Consider the following 18622-nt stretch of genomic DNA (forward strand, 5'->3'; position numbering starts at 1 on the left):
ATCATGCTCTTGGGAAAAAGTTGTGTTTGTCGCGTACAACATTTCCCTTTAAATTAATTCTCCGTATTTTTAAGAACAACTCAATATGTTCCTTTAAAATATCTATCTTCGCTATTAAATATCTTTCATATTTCCTTTTACAACAACAGTTGTACATATTTCAATATATATAGGTCAATAAATAGGTATTTATTTATATTTTGAACTATAATGCAGGGGTTCGTTTAAGTGTACAGCTACTGTCAACACAATTCGTTAAGTAACTTTTATTTCATTTGAATACTTTGTTAATCCACTTTTAAATTTATTTGTCTGTTTGCGTTACACTTAATTCAATAAAAACTAGTGGCTACCCACTCATTATATGTAAATACTTATCATTGTCTTCTTTTGTGTACTTTTCTTTTAGTTGATTTTACTGTTGAAAGCACTTGAATTGTATCATTCGAATACAAAAATCAAATTGTTACTCCAAGTCATCGCCCATACGCTGGCCTATGTGAGTTCGTGCATAAATCCTGTATTGTATGCTTTTCTCTCAGATAATTTTCGCAAGGCTTTCTATAAGGTAAGTAGAGTGGAAGTATAATGAAATAACTGTTAATGCTTATTAATTCATTTTATCGCAATAACTCATTAATACGTTGATATGGTTTTTTGTTTGTATGCAATATAACTATTAGGGTTATCACGATAATATTTCCCATTTTTTCACCCAAATTCACTGAGTTTTTTAACAACATTCATCACTATCATCACTAGTTGACGCTTTACCGTTTCGTAACACGTCACGCCAGGTATCCCTGTTTGGTGTTAACTGACGCCAATCGAGAGCACCAAGGGAGGTCAAGTCTTCTTCTGCTTCTAAACTGCGGTGTCAACGGAAATACGTTATTGACCCCAGTATTTTTGTCCATTCGCAAAACATGACCTTACCATCACAGCCTTTGAGTTTTTTTCGCTGCATAATATCTGCATAAAGCTCAAACAGCTCATCATTATACCTCCTTCGATACTCGCCACGTCATTCGCCTTCGATATATCAGCGAATACTTAACTATTACGATTTCGGTATCTCCAAGCGGGTTAATTGGCTTAGAATATACCCGCGGTAGGTATGCCTGCCGTAAGAGGCGACTAAAATACCAAATTTATTCAAGGGGTTGTGTAGCGCAACCCTCTCAATTGGTTGCCAGCGCAATATGTAGCTTCTCCAACCAAATTGTCAACCTCACCTACCCAAGGCGAATCCTATTTCATTAACAGCCGAAGCTCTGCCGACCCCGAACTTCTGATGAATCTAGAAGATTTCATATAGTCATACCAAATCGTTTCCGGGATGGTCGTGCTAGTACGTTTATGGTGCTAGTTACCGGAACACACCGGATCTGCCTCCGGCCCAGGACCATCAACATCGATAACACCTTCGGGGAGTGTCCTTATCGCTACAACAATAAAAACAACAACGATTTCAGAAGAATTGTTTATTGCTTTTGTTATCTTTGATGCCACTTGTCATCCAAAAAATAAGTTTTGCCGTGTGTTACAATCGTTATCGAAAACGTAAAATCTCTAAAAATGGTGTTGTAAGAAATTAATAAATTCCAATACTTAGGGGATTTTCTATATATCTCGACATCTCGCGTGCGATACCAAGCGGATGCCTTATCCTCCATTCACATTATACTTCTTTTGTAAAGAAAGTTTCAGCTAGATTTGGTTTTACTAGCCGGTCCGTAAGGACCTTCCTTAGACTGGATATGTCCATAAACTGAAATTTTCTGGACAACCAAACAGTTACACCCCATCAAAAACTATGACCTAGTTTTGGAGAATACTTCTTCTGAATCTTGTAGCAATAAGTAGACTCTCCGAAATCCGAATCCGACCATCATGGAATCGATTTAATTTGAACACATTGAACTTTCAGGCCAAATTACTTGGGGTCGCCAGTGCCGCCTCTGCTAAATATGATACATTTATATTTGTATCGGCATTCGCTTCGCGTAGGTGAGGTTAACAATTGGGTCTCGAAAGCTGGGAATTGCATTTAACAAGCCTTTGAACCCCTGGAAGGTTTACCAATATGAAGTGCAATTTTTCGAGCATTGATCCATACAACACGGAAAATAGGGACGACTTGATATGACCACGTTGAACCTTCTCAGTTATGCAACCCCATTTTTTTCGTAATGAACATGCTGTGGCCAGCATCCCTCCTGATAAATAAACAGGATTCGCCACGAGTGGAGGAAGTTTAAAATTGCGCTGAAAACGGCTTGAAAGGGTTACGCTACACAACCCCCCCCCCCCCCCCCCCCCCCCCTATCCCTTGGCGTGTATTAAAAACTTTCCTTGATCTTTGTTGCTTCCTGCTATGAGATTGACTCTTGTAACCACTTTCATGGTGGGGAGTTTACTTAAATTCCACAGTTAACTATCGATGACTGAATTTCATGTCGAGCCAAGATCTAGTTAGAAATCTAAAGTCATTACGAGCTCTTATCTTAAAGCATAGAACGACACAAGTGAATCAGCCTTTCAGCCACTTTTAAGGGATAATAGTAGCACCTGCGCTGTTAGCTCTGCTTACTCCAAACTGGAAAAAGAAGCGATAAAGATGGGTTTGATGGTGAATGAGGACAAAACGAAGTACCTGCTGTCATCGAGCAAAAAGTCAGCGCATCTGCGCCTTGGCAACCACGCTACTGTTGGCAGCCATAATTTCGGAATAGTAAAAGACTTCGTTTATTTGGGGACCAGCATCAACACTAGCAACAACATCAGCACTGAAATCCAGCGAAGAATCAATCTTGCCAATAAATGCTACTTTAGACTAGGTAGGCAATTGAAAAGTAAAGTCCTCTCTCGGCGAACGAAAATCATACTCTACAAGTCACTTATCGTACCCGTCCTGCTATATGGGGCAGAATCATGGACGATAACAACAGCAGATGAAGCGGCTTTGGGAGTGTTCAAGAGAGAAAAGTTCTTCGAAGATTTATGGACCTCTACGCGTTGGTGATGGCGAGTACCGAAGAAGATTTAATTATGAGCTGTACGAGCTATACGCAGACATCAACATAGTCCAGCGAATTAAAATGCAGCGGCTGCCCTGGTTAGGCCATGTTATGCGAATGAAAGATGATGCTCCGGCCAAGAAAGTGTTTCTATCGGAACCCGCCTATGGAAGCAGAGGTAGAGGGCGGCCCCCACTCCGTTGGAAGGACCAGGTGGAAAACGATTTAAACCCCCTTGGCGTGACCAATTGGTGCCGGTTGGCGCAGCGAAGGAGCGACTGGCGCACCTTGCTGGACGGCCATAACCGTTTAGACGGTTAAGCGCCAATTAAGTAAGTAAGTCAGTAACACCGTTCGCCTAATGTCGTAGGACGTGCATATGATCTTCTATACTTTGTAACCTCGTGCTTGGTTCTACGCATTTCTTGCTTAGTTGATGATATGCATTGGGATGCTTACCATAAAAACTTCGCTAGTCGCATCCTCCTAAGCCAATATGTTTCTCCCTTTCCGCAACCGGCATCAAACTTCCACCTCTACTGCAGCTTTCAGATCGCAACTAAGAACAGCATCAGCTAGTTAAAGTACAGGATCAGTTAGCCTGTATTTGATAACCAGGTCTGCAAATAGGATGTGCAGAATGACATACAATCCATCCATAAGAGCTTGTTTTGATAATGATTTATAGCCTGCATGGTGTGACCATGCACCCAACAAGAACTCCGTAGTTCGGCGCAGACCTTATAACCGCTGTAAATCGCCTTAAATACCTATTGAGAGAGAAGGAGTGCTAGGCCCCAAGCACATCTGACATGCATAAAATGAAACGGAAGCCTTCTTCGCTCTCTCCCATTTAAATATCGCATATTGAGCCTCTTAGTAAACAGGAGCAAATATCCATTATCCGCGATGACCCGAGTTCTCATGCTCATTTAGTGCCGCATGTATCAGGAGCAGAAAACTATTTCCATTTTCAATGTCAACTACTTTAAGTATAGTTTGTTGACAACCAGCGTCCACAGAAGATTATAATTTTCCTTCAGTTTGACATCACCAAAAGTACTCGTAAAGTGCGGTGTATCAACATAACAATGTCTAGAAAACTAATGTAGTTAAATTAGCTAGAGCTCGAAGGCAACTGCAATCCGAAGCTAATAATTTCGGGATTTTTGGGAATACCTTCGACGGCATCTTATCCATAACAATCGCGACCGAAAAGGTATTGTTTTATTATCGGCAGAAAGTGATAGCTTTCGATAACAATTCGATAATTTTTCAATAACAAAACAACAAACCGCCGACAACAAATTGGTTAAACTCCGGTAACAAATTGATAACTTTTCGATATCAAAGCGAAGCATTTTTGATAACACATCGATATATTTTCGGCTAATAATCGATTACAAATCAATAATTTTTCGCTAACACGCATATAATAGGTTTATAAAAATACGACAACAAGTCGGAAACTTTTCGGCAGCAAATCGAAATAAATAAATAATCGAGAATTTTTTGATAATTAATCGATGACTCGAAATCAATAGCTTCTCGATTACCTTTATTGTCGATAACAAACTTATAGCTCTTCAATGTTTGACATAGATCTGTAATGCCGTTTCAATAACAAAAGTCGAGAAAATGGCGCTTGAATTTCATGCTAGTTCGAAATATAGAAGAATGGTAAGAGCGAAAACACGGCGAACTAAATTACCACCACCCACAGATATTGAGCGGGCCATACGGCTTCAAGGAATACCTACATAAGCGTGGGTAGTGGATGATCCTTTCTATCCACCTGTCCCTCCGAATTGGAAAGCGCAGAACATGTAATGCTTCATTGCCCTCGTTTTTACAGCGCAATAATCTCTGTACACAGAGTTTTTGCAGAGGAGCCTTCCATAAGGAATTTAGTTCCACGAATGTGTTGTTTATAGTTATGATGAAATTGATGCTTGCTTAAAGGGAGCACAAAGAAATGCGCATACGAAGTAGTGGCGACTAAATCGCCTTTCCCGCCGTGACGTTATGCCTAACGGCAGTCCCACGGGTGTGGACACATGAATAGGATTAGCCTGGTTTCGTTGGGCCACTTGACGTCCAATAATAAAAAAAAGTAAGAAAAGTCGACAAAACTTTCGATTTTAGGGTAAGGCACTCTAATCCAAATATTTGAAGCATCGATACATATCTACGTATGTATATTTAAAAGACGTCACAATAATAATATTTAAATTTACCGCTTATTCTGTCTGCACAAATAAATCTGTTTAAATACGCATTTTTATCCATTACAAAAATATGATGGGATTTATTGTTAAAAAGATCTCAATTTAACCAGATTATTTTGTTGTATAAATATTTTTCCTGCTATTCGTATTCATCAGGTCAGCTTTTACTTTTATTGAATTGATGCCACTCAATACTATTTTATTCCCCTTTTGTGTGTATTTTTCAATATGACATGATTAATAATTCAGAGTGCTATAAACGTGTTTGTACAAACTATTTATTTCGAGAATATTAAAAATATTTAAATAATGACAGGCATACTATAGGGGGAGGCATGGTGATGCGAGAGAAGTTGTCACTAAGCCGCAGTTTCTGTATCACTTCACTACATAGTATAAAACAAAGTCGCTTTTTCTGTCCCTATGTTCCTTTGAATGCTTAAACCTTTAAAACTACGCAATGGATTTTGATGCGTTTTTTTGTATATATAGTGATTGAAGAGGAAGGTTCATATGTAGTTTTCGTACACCTGGGTGACTAGAGTCTCGAGATATAGGCCAAAACGTGGAGCCGGGTAACACTAGGATGTGCTTTTATATTATGGGTATCAAATTTAAGCTGTTGATGTGTGCTTTAGTACAGTCTTTTTTATACCGCTGGGTGACTAAGGTCTCGAGATATAGGCCAAAACGTGGACCCGGATACCCCTAGAATGTGTATGTAATATGGATATCAAATGAAAGCTATTGCAGAGAGCTTTAAAGTAGTTTTCCTTGTGATATTCGATTAAGTCGCATCAATCTGGCAAAACTGATAAATATGCATGCGACGCCGAAATAAAGACATACATTAATAATACCCACATACCTATATACATACGTCCTATTCGATTTTCTTGAAATTTGGTATATAAATTTGCCTTTATTAGAATTTACGACCCTTTTTTTCAGGAAGTAGACCAAAGGAGAATTGGGACTGAAACTGAGACTCGGAGTGGGACTGGAACAAAATACATACCACCCTCTGGGACTGGCAATAAGGGGTGAAGAAGAATGGGAAAAACTTGAGAGAAGAGAAAAGAGGGAAGGAGAAGGAGACTGAGAAAGAGATAGAGTGAGACGAAGATAGAGATAGTTGAAGCGAAAAAGACGGAGGGGGAGTGAATAAAAGGATTAACCGTCCTGTTCATGAATAATTTTTCTTCTTACTTCGCAGAACTACTAGTGGTACCTGGGTACCCCAGCCATGAGAAATAGTAATAAAAACTAATTTTAGTAATAAAAAACTAATTTATTAAAAAACCATCTTTATGAAAGTATATTTGAAAAAATTTTCTCTCCTTTTTGTAGAAAACTTATTCCCATACGATGCCACAAAATTTTAACTCGTTTCTATATGTAGATTATTTAGAAATGGCTTTTCAATATCCAAAAGGTACCCGGGTACACATCTATGCACAGGAAGGTTAAGAAAAAGTGAAGAGGCAGTGTTAGGCGGAAAAAGCTTACTCAAATGTATGCTGATTGACAAAATTTAGGGCACAACAATGTCTGCCGAGTGTATTATAAATCATTAATTCTTTAGGGAGATTTGCTCCTATGCTATTGACGTCATGATTAGAAATTCGCATAAATGAGGAAAGTTTTTTTGCAATTTATCTGGGTATGTTCGGAGAGAAATCTCGACTTTCGCAAAGAGATCTCTATTTTCGGAAACTTGCGTTTAGGTGTACTCTTCAAATCTCCGTGTAGTGATAACGGATACAAATTTGCACTCTTACCTAGGTTGATTGCTGGTTCATATTTTCTGACTGGGCCTCGTAGTCATACCAGAAACAGAATTCACTAATTTTTTACGATGGGACTTGCACTAACGATTCTCACTTGCGTTAACGGCTGTCCTCTTCACGGATTAAGTTTTTACCCTGTTGTTCTAGCAGTGCAGCAATGCCTATTCGACATGCACTTGCAAATGGCCCTATTACCATAGCCATTATCAAGCATCTTCAGAGGATATTGCTCAAGGCATAGCGCTCAATATGTGGGATATATTGAGAAAAAGTATACCCTGAAGTTGGCAGTATGTGGCAGGCGTTACATAAGGCTTGGTTTTAACTTGCCGTCGAAGTCTTTTGTCTTTCTTGGTTAGCCAGTCATCAGTAAGGCTTCAATAAAATGAATAGCGTCATAGCACTAAACGCCACTAACACTCAAATAAATTACGGACTAAGCCAGAAGAAAACCCCATCATAGGATGGTACTCCTGGCACTTCCCCTGCCAAAAGTTTTCGACACTGTATGCCAGTCCAACACATAGAAGGTTCACATACTCCCTCTAACAGATGGACCGCAAATTATCTAAGTGATCGGCAGGTGTTGACAGGGTTGAGGAAGAAAACATCAAATCTCCCTTTCCGCCAGAAAAATTTAATAATTATTCTCAATGCAGAATACTGCACAATAATGGTAACAGATACTGCCCATCAATTGATGATCTAGTATCTAAAATAATCAGCCTGTTTAGTTTTTTTACCTCGCGTTACAGAACTGCCACGGAATTTCTTCTTATGATCTTTGAATATAACCTACCTAGTGAGGTAAAAGAGTAAAATATAAAAGAGCAAAATGGAATTCTAATTAATTAGTTTCACTGAACTGTCACAAACCGGGACATCCCAGAAAACAACTATTTGATCTATCCCCACATCCATGAGAATCATACCACATTGCTTTTAGAACTTTAATGAGGTCAGACACTCAAAAACTCCGCCGTTTTCTCCAGATAAGCACAAGGAGACCCTAAGTCTTATCCACACTAAGTCTTTTGACACTTTTTCTGGCGTGTGCTAGGTGACCCCAGTACCAATATACGTTATCCAAATCTTGCGGAAGAGGAATTCAAACAATCCAGTGAGAGGAGAGTTTCTCTGGTTCAACTTTGCTCTGGATATTGTAACATATTAAACTCTTATATGTTACCCATGAAACCAACCATCTTTCCAATTTTAATGTGGAACAAATGTCTCTAACAGCAGCATCTCTATAGTCCAAGCCTGTTAAAACTGCTAGTGGTTCCGCCTATTGAATGGGGCGAAACAGTGTTAGCACATCAACAGCATTTTCGTACTCCTTAACTATTATTTATTGGTATTTGTCAATCTTACAATTAGCGAATTCCACTATACTGCCGTACATAGGAAAAAGGCAGTAAAATGCACTTACTGCTTTTTGAGAATTTGAATGCCAATAAATTTATACGAGTAAAAATTACTGAATAACTCAGTAACTAAATAAGCCAGATCTTAAATTTGAAATTTAAAAGTCTTAAAATTCCTAAGAAAAAAATTCAATTTTCTTCGACGCGCAACCCAGTGCTTCTGCGCCCGAATTTTCACCCTCACCTTCCTTTGGTGAATCCGGGTTTCTTCTGCAGTCGAGTCTCTGTCGACCCCAAGTTCCTCATGGAACTACTTATGGTTTATTTAGAACCCCTATCTCCAAATATTTATGTTTAAAATACTATACTTAAAACGCCTCATAATTTTCGATCGATGGAACGTGCCCATAAAATATTTAATATACTTTATTTATTGTTGCATGTTGTAAAAATATTAGCACGCAAATTTTTATATTGGCACCCAACAGTTGCCGATCTCATGCTGGGCACATGAAATACATGATGAGTCCATTGTCAGTACGTGGTATTTGCGTATAATAATTTGATAAAAATATACACAACATAATCAGCGGCATTCCGATAGAAGGAATAATGGTACTTACAGGGTGATCAGTATTTTATATGAATAAAAGTAAAGTAAACTTCAAACAAACACAAAAATCATTAAGTATACCTTTTGAAATACCCAATTTACTAGCGTACCGCGTTAAATCCCCGTCAATACCAAACTCCTTTTGATTTTCACGAATCAGCCAGAGTCATACCTGCCTGACATATACTAAAATATTTTCACTAGCACATCAAGACAGAGTCTTGATCCTGACTCAGCCTGTGTAAAAAAGAGAGAGAAGTATCGTTTGAGAAGAAGGATTCAGAGACCATAAAATATGATTATTTATTTATTTATTTAATCTACAGATTAACAAAAGCTTACAGACTAGTTACAGAGTCATGTTTGAATATTGGCAAAGTGGCGGCCACCGTGGTGTGATGGTAGCATGATCCGCCTACCACACCGTATGCCCTGGGTTCACACTCCGGACAAATCAACATTAAAATTTTAGAAATAAGGTTTTTCAATTAGAAGAAAATTTGTCTAAGCGGGGTCGCCCCTCGGCAGTATTTGGCAAGCGCTCCGGGTGTATTTCTGCCATAAAAATCTCTCAATGAAAACTCATCTGCCTTGCAGATGCCGTTCGGAGTCGGCGTAAAGCATGTAGGTCCCGTCCGGCCAATTTGTAGTGAAAATCAAGAGGAGCACGACGCAAATTGGAAGAGAAGCTCGGCCTTAGATCCCTTCGGAGGTTATCGCGCCTTACATTTATTTATTTAAAGTGCAGATGTTCATAACGAATTTAAAAGTTAGACTTAGTTTCAAAATAATATTCTTAAAATTCTTTGTAGTGTCGGAGTGGACGAGACTTCGAGCAACAAAAGATCATAATCGAGGGCGCAGGAGACAGCCAAAGTTTATTGGCTATATGCATTGATGTAAAATTATTGACATTATTGCTGTCACAATGTACTTGGTTTCAAACAGCAGTGTAGAACTTTAAACAGCAATTATGATTATGTTATACGGGAGGTTGGAAAGAACGCGTTTTTTATTATTTAATGCAATGAGTATATACTAAATGATAAGGAAGAGATGTACTTTGATTGATGAATACCATACTTATTTAAATCCTCGCACAGGCAAAAGAAACGTTCGCGCATTTAAAAATTTGATTTACATGTTCTTTAAAAAATGGTTGAAAATATTTCGACGACTTTAATGGGCCGCCTTACATAACGTTCATAAGGAAAAATGGAAAATGTGTTGGAAAAGCATACAAATGCAAACGTAGAAGTAAAGTGGAGAAGGGTACGGAACCGACGCAAGAAGAAGGCTCTGTCCCAGTAGCATGCAATACTAAGAATTTTACAAAGCTTGGAAACAATTCCAGCTACAAAGAGCGTGGACGATATTACACACACATGTACAGAGTAATAAAGAGTGCACATGACTGTACTCACACATATACATGGAAGACAACAGTGAATATGACAATAGAACATAAACAACTAATCGAACAAATTTTGTTCACGAAAAGACTATAACCTGGGAGAAATAGGTGAAAGAGGCAACTGAGAGTATAAAAGCGGCGCAGTCATAGTGGCGTTCAAAGAGTTTGATTTTGATACGTTGTAAGTGAATTGCGTGGATAATTTCAATTGTTAACTTCTACTAGCAGAGTAGTGCTGTAAATAAGGGCATTTTATTTACACAACATTTGTGTGTAGGCGCAGAATTATAGAGTATTTTGAGCGTTGGCAAGAGTTTACAAAGAAAGACGGTATCGGTTTAATGAACTTATTTTTCAATCCTGATTATTTTGATATATGAATGTCCATAATTGTCTTGATTAGTTTAAAACGTGCACACGTTATATCAACAAAATTAATTTACTCTGTAATATTTGCTCAGCTGAGTACTAAAAATTTTATGAACTATCATATCCTGACCTGTGATAGCCTTTAATAGATACTGGATGTAGTTCAAAAGTCACATTTTTTATTGCAGAAATTCGATACAATAAGATTCAAATTTTAAAAAGATAATTTGAGAAGATATAACTTGACAATGGAACTCAGTTAAGTACATGACACAATAAAACCAGACGAATGAAGTTATGAATGTAGTACAGCAACAATTGACAGCCCTTATAGTCCGAGCATGAATTTTAAAGTAGTAGACAGGGTAAATTTCTTGTACTATTTTGCTACTTTTTTACTAATTTAGAGAAAGTTGAAGGGAAGTCGGAGAAGTAAAGAAAATATGAGTCGAATGGAGAGATAGTGATCTCCTCCTATCTTTGCGGTAGAACTCTAAGAGTCATTATTAAAAACATTTGTTCGAATGTCATCGATGTTCCCTCCGGTGTGCCTCAGGGCAGCCATCTCGGTCCCATTCTATTTTTGATCTTTATAAACGATATTTCCAGAACTATAAAATATTCTAATATTTTAATGTATGCCGACGACGTAAAACTTTTTAAGTCATATGCGTCGGTTGAAGAACGTTCTGTACTCCAGGCGGATTTAAATCGTTTAGTTACTTGGTATAATGCGAATTTTATGCCTCCCAACATAGAAAAATGTAAATCCATGTGCTTTTAACGTAGGAACGTACAACCAGCTTCCTATACAATTAATGGCCAAACTCTGGAAAGCGTTGATATTTTTGTCGACTTGGGAGTTTCAATTGCAAACTTAGTTTCAACCCTCATATTAATGCCACAGTCAATAAAGCGAGAGGAGTTTTAGCATTTGTGAAAAGATGGACCTTACGTTACAAAAATCCTTTTTTCATCATTGGTGAGACCGATATTATAATATGGATCGATAATTTGGAATCCGCGTTATCGAGTTCATGTGGATAGACTAGAATCAATTCAAAAACAATTTTTACTTTTCGCCTTGAGAAATCAGCAATGGGACTCTCCGCATAATCTTCCTCCTTACACTCATCGATTAAAACTAATAAATCTTCCTACCCTTGCAAGTCGTAGAGAAATGCTAGGTATATTATTTATGGCTAGACTTTTAAATGGATCGATTTCAAGCCCATTTCTTATGAACGAAGTAAGCTAGAATGTTTCATGCCGAGTTTCAAGGCATTATAAACCTATAATTCTTAAACAATGCAGAAGCAATTTCCAACTACACGAACCTTTTCTATGTTTGTGTGAAGATTATAACTCTCACTCGAGAATAATTGATGTTTCGGACTCGCTCTTTGCCATAAAAAAACGGTTCTATCTTCTCTTAGTAATTAAAAAATTAGATTTATACTTTTAATCTATTGTATTTTGTGAGTCTATATTTCTTAGCCACTTTTCATCGGGCCACTTGAGGGCAGTACGCTGCCACAACGTCCCAGAAAAAAAATCAAAACAATAAAAAAAGGGTTACGGTTTGACACAAAGGAGTAAACTGAGGTTAGCAGGAATATAAAGAATAAGGATAAAATAATAGTAATAATGAGGAAAAGACTTGGATAAGAGCAAGAGCGGGAAGAGTAAGAGGAAAAGCGAGAAAATTTATGGAGGAATGAAAGGAATTGTTAAGTTGAATGAGCCCCTTAATGTAAAATATAAAATGCAGATACAAGAGGAAATAAGAGAGGAAGAGGGTTAGGAAAAAGAAGAGGCAGGTGGATGGATATGGAAAATCTGAACAATGTAGAGTTTGATCATAAGACTTGAAGTTTTTCTTATTTGTCTAAATGATTTCAGGGTAAAGAGAAAGTTTTTTTAAATATGTTCAAGACTCTGCCATCAGGTAAATCTAAAATCTCTAATTTGTTGAAGGATCTTTGGTGTAAAACGGTCACATATTTTAACACCAGACAGATATTTCTAGTAAATACGTTCAATGCTTGGTTTACATAGATAAATATTCGGTTTTGGGACGGTATATTGTCAGTCCCGATTTTTCGTGTTTCAAGCCTTGCAGATACTCACCCGTAACTTCATAATATTTTTCCAGATTATCAAACATCCCATTGACGTCAGCAGTATGTTTCCATTTTCTTTAATTGTGGAAAAAGTGTTACTCTAAAGATCCAGCCATTAAGTTTCGTAGATTAAAATTTTTTCACTTTCTCTGTGGAAAAGGAGATTAACCCTACCACAAAAGGAAAGACAGACGCCAAGCATTATTTTCCCACGCTTTACTTCATATTTCAGGAAGGCATTCATATAATATTTTTTTATGATACTGAGCGAATCAATGCTGCAGAAGTCAAGATGCAACACACAAAATTATGAGCGCGAGTATTGTCAAATGCGACTTCCTTTTGTAATATTGACCTCACCTGTCTGGGTTATTGCATCGTGTTCCCGTATATCTTTCGCTAAGTTTATGGCGTTCATGAATTCTTATTAAGTCTCAGTCGCTCTAAGGATAAGACTTAAATTTAAAATAAACAATTCTGTTTTGTATAACATATTCATTAATTTCATACTCAAAAATGTGTTAACCTCGAATTAGCAAAGAAGGCTTTTGGCTACTTATCTTGACAGCACTTCATATTAACAATACCTTGAGCAACTCACATCGCATTGCTCTTTAAAAGACGAAAAAAAGTTAAATCAGTATACAAAATCACATTTACCCATTGGACAGTGGCTTAAGAATTTGGCCTTACCCTACAATGTTTAAGTAGTCCTTTTTTTTGCCTTTATTATTATTATTTTTTTTTTTTTTTTGGTCAATTGTATCTGCGTTGCATTGTGTATTTTAGTGGCAACAAATTAAATGCAAATTATTCTTAAACTCAACGACAAGGAATCGCCCGTACTTAAACACCCACACTTTTGGTTGGCCGCATATTCTGCAAAGTTCTGCTTCATTCAATAAGCCCTTTTTTATTTTGCACCCGACCTTTGTTAGTTTTCTTATTTTGCCTTACATTAATTTCTGGCTACACACTCTCACGAGACTATGTAAATATGTAAAGAGGTTAACATTGCGGTCTTTGAACCCAGAATACGGCACAATTCGCTTTCCATATTATGCCTATAACACTTCAGTTACGTTACTTTAATCACATTACTTTTTCATTAGTGAGGCTCTTGTACAGTTTCTTTATTGCCCTTTTTCTGAAAATGAGTATTTACGGTCGGGTCTACTTATTTTCAACAGGGTTTTTGTTTTTTAAGCGTTGATTTTTTCGTTTGTTTTATATTATTTTTATGGTATTCTTTTAAGCCAGTTGAATTGTCCTTCTTTGGAATAATTTTATACAAAACTTAGTTGAATTTTAATTACAGTATATTCAGTGCATGCTTTTAGGCGTCCTACCATGTAGCCAATGGATTTCTTCCGGTATGAATTCATTTCACCGAATTTTACACTTTCGCGTGTATTTCCATCTACCAGTTTGGTAGACAATATTTTCTTGTTTTGCTACAATATTTTTTTCAAAGCTTTTGCTTGGGTTAAAATGGCTAATTTACAAGCGTATACAAATTTCCTTTAATATTAAGATACATTTTAGATGCAAATCTTTACGACGGTTGTTCAAAAGTGTCATCAAAGAGATGGATTTAAAATCTAAGTAATAGTACTTGTTTGATATAAAATACTGAGGAAAACAAGGTTAAGTTTCTGTTCATTCTAGCAACTTTTAATTTTTCAACTGTTGGGACGTATTTGTTTTATTTTTAGGCTTTTATTTGTTAGTCAGCCCTTATTTGCTGGCAGCTTCCATCAGCACTTAGGTACCCACCGCTCGAACAGTTGATCGTGGTTTTGAAAAATAACGGTGCTCATACTACTGCGTTCATTGCAGACTTTTATCACCTACGTTCGTTCCTATCCGATTTAAAATCCGCTCACTATTGCTCGATGTTCACAATCAAAATATTTGACTTTATCCGTCAGGAAACAACTACACTCATGTAGGCTACCCAACTACACTAAAGAGCACTTTGCGGTGGTGGTCGTCGAGCAGAAGAATAAGCAATCATTTATTCTGTTATCCTAATATATTTCCTGCAATGCGGGAATACGACCTAGGGAGTGCAAGAGGCTCATGTAAGAGAAAGGACTCAAAGAATGGATTATCATAAGAGCGGATGGGAGGCCAGTCTCTATTCCGAGGCGAATATATATTATTCTCTTATATACTGCAAAGCTATTTGCAGACTGCGAACAGAGGTAGTGACCTAACGTATGTTGGTCTTATAGCTTTCAAAGTTGTTTATATCATATTAAATTCTCAATGTGATATATCAAGGTGTGATTAGAGAGTCCTTAAAAGGCCTTCCTTCTTAGATCATGCATATATCAGCTTTAGCATCATCTCCAGGAGGGTAGAGAAGGAAGGAACGGTCAGAAACTCTAAGTCAACGAAATGGACATAATTCTAGAAACATTTGGAAATAAAACTGGGTCAAACCAAGGAGTTTGCGAAACTGAGGAAATCAGGAATATTAAGGATGTTATTGCCTACACATAATCGAGCTTGCCAGCTAAAGAGATTCAGAGAAAAAACAAAGCCGCTTGGTAGAGAAAGGAGCTGAGTTTTCTTAGAAGACAAGCAAAAGAAATGTTAAAGCTTTCAAAGTTCGCAGGAAGCCAAGCGTTTAGCGCCGTGTGTAGGAATAATTTGCTTTTCTAGAAGCATTAAATTAACAGGACGAACAGACTCTCGTGTATAATTTTCTCTCTATGTTTCAAAACTAAATTATTGAGCCCGTACTCTACACTTATCTTGCAATCTCCGCACTATAACTCGAGCTGTAAAGCGTGACAAAGATATCAGATCAAGAAACAGCAATCGGAAAAGTTTCTAGGAAGCTTTTAATATTTTCGAAGAGTACAGAGTTATTTTATAACATAGATCTTGGTTTTTGATAGAAGTTATCAGTTTGGTCGTTGCGCAAACTCCTGGGAATACTATGGACTGATTCAGCCTATGAGAGGTCCTCGCGTTTCAAACAGTTGAACCTAACTTTACTTCCTTCAGGATTTGGGTAAATTCGTTCTACATTTTGTGGCTTATTACTTTATCCGAAGATTTTTATTTTGTAAGTCGCAGCCAAAAGCTATTAAAATCTATTGGATTTGGTGAAAGTGATGTAATACAAACAGGCAAACCTGCCAGCATATTAAAAGAAGTTCTCGTGGTTTCACGTGTAGATTTTGGCTGAGAAGAGATGATACTCCATATCGATTCTTTGACTGCGGATCGTGTGCACATTGCGCGTTTTTGGATCGGCGAGCAGCTATGTAGCTTGACAGCTATTTTTGTACCTTTCATGAAAATGAAATGGTATATTAATTTCGTTACGAAACCCAAAATTGTAAGCCCTTAAAGGAAAATAGATAGACCCACCATTAAGTATACCGAAATATACAGGATGAAGAGCTGTATGCAACTAGTCCCTCAATTTTCGAGCTCCAGTAATGAGTTACGAGCTGTTGTCAGAAGAAAATGGCTCCATATATCTCCCTTTTCTACTTCAGCAACAGCTGACCAGGTAAAAAAAATATATTGCTAGACATACTGGTATGGAAGAAAACTCCATTATTTGCAGTAGTCTTAGCAAGAAAGGTGTGGATCCGAGCTCTTTGAGACACCTTAATTTCAAGTTAGGCGTTAATGCCAACTCATATGCGATGCTGTTGCGGCCTGAACTATGGCCTGCAAATATTGTTGTGCGCCCATTTAAATTCAAGCCAAAAAACGACGAAAACCAACCGATGTCCGACGGCAATCGGTTGGGTTAGATGGAAGAAATAATCACCTAAGATTATATATGCAGAATATGGCTGGTGTTAGAACAAAATCCCAGCTGGTGCGGCTATTTAGCTGCCATGAAGAATATGATGTTTTTGTCTTCATTGAGACGTGGCTAAATGAAAACTTTTTCAGCGAGGAATATTTTGATCCTATGTTATACAATGTTTTTCGCAAAGACAGAAATTCAAACTTTACTGGTTGTGCACGAGGTGGTGGAGTTCTCATTGCGGTACATTCCAAACATCATGCTTCTGAAATCATACTGGAAAATAACAGTGCGCTACTTGACCAGCTATGTGTATGCATTCGAGGCTCATCAGACACTGTTTTTGTTTGTACTTCGTATATACCGCCTAATAGTAGCTACGACTTATACACTGCACATGTCGATAATATTACGTCACTGGCATTGAACAAAGTTGGTGGTGATCATCTCTGCGTGCTGGGTGATTTTAATCTGGGTAATGTTAAATGGTCACAGACTCTATCAAACTCGGCTTTAATAGCATGTGAGGTCATTGGCTCCAGTGAAATATATTTAATAGATAGTTTTTTAAGTATTGATATTAAACAAATTAATCGTTTTTCAAACAGACTAGGTCGTACTTTGGATTTGATATTTTTATCTAATAATCTAAATTTTTCACTTTTTGAATGTATTTCTCCTATTAAAAAATCCGATTTGCATCATGTTCCATTAGTTCTTGATCTTGAGTTTTATAAATTTGCCGAAGCGAGTACTACCAGCTCTAATTTTTCTTTTAATTTTAAGAGATGTGATTTTTCGAACTTGAACAATCTTTTGCTGGAAATAAATTGGGATAATTTGTTTTGCAGTCTTGATACCACTAAAAGGTTTGAGATATTTAAGTCTACTGTTCTGCAAATTTGTAGAAATGTCATTCCCTTGGCTTCCAAAAAGAAGTACAAGGTGCCCTGGCATAATAGAGCCTTGATGAAACTCCGGAATTTGAAAAATAAATTTTTCCGTAAATTTAAAAGAACTCAAAATCCAACGTTTTTCAACTTGTATAAAGAGTAATGATAAGAAATTCGCGTGTCTGGATAAATTCTTACACAGAAATTATATTTTAAATTTTGAGGAAAATCTTAAATCTAACCCAAAATCATTTTGGAACTTTGTCAACTCGAAGAAATCAGTTTCGAATATTCCGTCCTCTCTTTTTCTTGCTGAAGAAGCTGTCGATACTCCGGAGGATGCTGCAAATCTTTTTGCTGAATACTTTATGAACAATTTCACTTCTGACTCTGTCAATCATGATAACATTACTTTTAATATTCAGGCTTCGATTGACTTCGGTAATGTAGTATTGTCTAAGGAAGATGTTCTTAATGGGCTTATTCGGCTTAAGACGTCGAATATTACCGATATCGATGGGTTCTCTGCAATTCTGTTTAAACAATGTGATTCCCTAGTCTATCCACTGTTGTTAATTTTTAATAATTCGTTATCTACAGGTACTTTTATTGATGCGTGGAAAGTAGCATTCATTACACCTATTTTCAAGAGCGGCAATAAAAATGATATTACTAATTATAGGCCTATTTCAAAACTGTCCACCATTGCGAAGCTCTTTGAATGTATCATCCAAGATAAATTACGTTTCTGTGTAAAGAATTTTGTGTGTCCTGAGCAGCATGGATTTTTTCCAGGACGTTCAACTGTGTCTAATCTGACTATTTTCTCGGATGACTGCCTTGCAGCTTTTCAGGCAGGATATCAGGTTGACGCTGTGTATACTGACTTTTCCAAGGCATTCGATCGGGTTTCCCATGTTATTTTGATAAAAAAGTTAGCCTGTTTGGGCTTTCACTCAGTATTTTTGAGTTGGATTGAATCCTACTTATTTAAGCGTCGCTGCATGGTTGTAGTTGATGGTGT

The 18622-nt window shown here is 37.2% G+C and overlaps 1 protein-coding gene across 6 annotated transcripts in view; it reads left to right on the forward strand.

Moving 5' to 3' along the window:
* The window catches only part of AstA-R2 (Allatostatin A receptor 2), a 66656-nt gene that overhangs the window by 31787 nt on the left and 16247 nt on the right, over positions 1-18622 (forward strand). For 5 of the 6 annotated variants that reach the window (XM_067774357.1, XM_067774392.1, XM_067774384.1 and 2 more), the window contains exon 4: positions 410-568. The exons of the other annotated variant lie outside the window; for it this stretch is intronic. In XM_067774357.1, the coding sequence (XP_067630458.1) occupies positions 410-568 (159 nt within the window). The remainder of the gene's footprint in view (positions 1-409; positions 569-18622) is intronic. 6 annotated transcript variants of the gene reach the window in all.

This window comes from Eurosta solidaginis, chromosome 1 (assembly GCF_040869045.1).
Source record: "Eurosta solidaginis isolate ZX-2024a chromosome 1, ASM4086904v1, whole genome shotgun sequence".
In the NCBI taxonomy this organism is placed as follows: Eukaryota; Metazoa; Arthropoda; class Insecta; order Diptera; family Tephritidae; genus Eurosta; species Eurosta solidaginis.